This window comes from Staurois parvus, unplaced genomic scaffold (assembly GCF_062004578.1).
Source record: "Staurois parvus isolate SC_StPar_1 unplaced genomic scaffold, SC_StPar_1.0 ptg002600l, whole genome shotgun sequence".
NCBI classification, from domain to species: domain Eukaryota; kingdom Metazoa; phylum Chordata; class Amphibia; order Anura; family Ranidae; genus Staurois; species Staurois parvus.
Genome location: NW_028320396.1, coordinates 263,942 through 265,675, shown reverse-complemented (window position 1 = coordinate 265,675; position 1,734 = coordinate 263,942). Strand labels below are relative to the sequence as shown.

The 1,734-nt window shown below is 43.2% G+C and overlaps 1 protein-coding gene across 1 annotated transcript; it reads left to right on the top strand.

The window, feature by feature from the left end:
- The first annotated feature begins 852 nt into the window (after positions 1–852).
- Positions 853–1,059, top strand: LOC149430603 (uncharacterized). Its single transcript, XM_089666201.1, has one exon. It carries the CDS (start codon positions 874–876, stop codon positions 1,057–1,059), a length of 186 nt encoding a protein of 61 aa, XP_089522327.1. The 5' UTR covers positions 853–873.
- The last annotated feature ends 675 nt before the right edge of the window (positions 1,060–1,734 follow it).

Below are 1,734 nucleotides of genomic sequence, written 5' to 3'. Positions count from 1 at the left end.
AATAGCCTTGTACCATGTGACCTCTGTGATCATTCACAGATTTCACACGTAGTAAGCAATGATGTCACAAGTGACATCTTGCTTACTACTTTGCATGTGATCACTGATTGGCCAATCAGTGATCACATGATCGGGACCTCGTACAGAGGTCCCGTCCGATCGGTGTTTCACTGTGTCCAGAGGACACAGTGGGCACCGGATCGCGGTGCTGCGCGCTCCCAGAGAGCGCGCACAAGCAGGGTGCGGGGAGGCCGTTCATAAACGTCCACCCGACCCTGCACTGCCACCGTCCGGCCGTTTATATGCAACGGCCGGTCGGGAGGTGGTTAAGAGCAGTCGAGCTGCTGTTGCTTTTAATTTGTATTTTTAGAATCACTTTGCTCCAATAGGTGAATTCTGTGTTGCACTAAAACGCTGCTCTGCAGAACTAAATATTGCATGAGGTTTTTGTTGAGATTTCATAAGATCATTCCTTTCTCCTCCACCTACTAATTCATGTATGCTCATGTTTCTAAAATGTTTTAAATAAGAACTCCAACACCCAGGTTTTCCTGGACAAGGTGAGGTGAGTCATGTTTACACTTCTCTCTATGAATCTTCATTTGCAAAGACCCAGTGTACTGTGACCCTCTTTGCAGACAACCAAATTTAGTCTTTGTCCTCATAGATGAGGAAATGCCTAGCAGCCAGTGGTAGAGAGGCACATAGGGTTACAGAATGCCACCTGATCTCTGGATTAGAATACAGAGGTAAGTATGCACATCCTATGACTCGCCTCACCCAAGTTTTGGGCTCTTGCCTTCTTGCAGCTCTTTATCCAGTCAATGTTGCATTTTGCTATTATTTCTCTTTTGTATAGATTGGTGCAAAGTAATGGGAATAAAGTCAATGTGGAAGAACTACAAAGTTTTGATTGTAATGGGAGCAGGTGTTGGACTAATGCACTGGGGCTGGTTTCGCTTGCAGTCAAACCCAGTCTTAAATCCTTCGGGAGATTCCAGGGAACGACCTGCTATCCGATTTTTTGCAATGAAAAACAGAGATACCAAAGAACACTAACGATCAACTTAAGGTGATTTAGGTAAGTGTGCATTACATTAGAAATGTAAAAGACACAAACTAACTTCGCATTGAGTGATACAGTCATCTGATAGTTACCCTCTAGCTTCTGACTGTGCCAGCATGATTCTGATTTCTGAACCAACCCAACTTGAATCCGCCATTACAAGTTGATCTTGTGCTTTCCCCTAGAATTTTCCTGAATACTTCATTTACAAAGAAAGGGTCGGAGGAGTGAGAAAACCCTAAGGGTTCTGGCAATGTACAGTGTTGTGATACAGAGTGCCCTTCCTTGATCTCATTCGTACAGAACCCAGCATAGTGTAAGAAGAGGCATCCCCAGGCTTTCCCCTCCATCATAGGCAACATAATAAAGAGCCGCAGTCCAGGTTCACTTCTCCACATATTGTTCTGTCACAGACCTATCAGAACTGAGTATGCACTAGGGCAGGAAAAGCAATGACTATTAGCTGCTGGGGCCAGGGGTACCTTATTGAGAGTCAAAGGATCGCAGGTTGGGCATCAGGGTTTAAAAAAAAGTATTTTTATGTTCATTAAGAAGTTACATTTTAGGTTTCAGGGTTAAATTTAAAGTGATTCTAAATGTTTTTTGTTTTGTTTTTTTAAATAACTTGTTATACATGTTGTATTTACCTGCTCTGTGCAGTGGTTTTG

Excerpts from the sequence above, each read along its gene's own strand:
- LOC149430603 (XM_089666201.1), top strand. The coding sequence starts at position 874 with ATGGGAATAAAGTCAATGTGGAAGAACTACAAAGTTTTGATTGTAATG.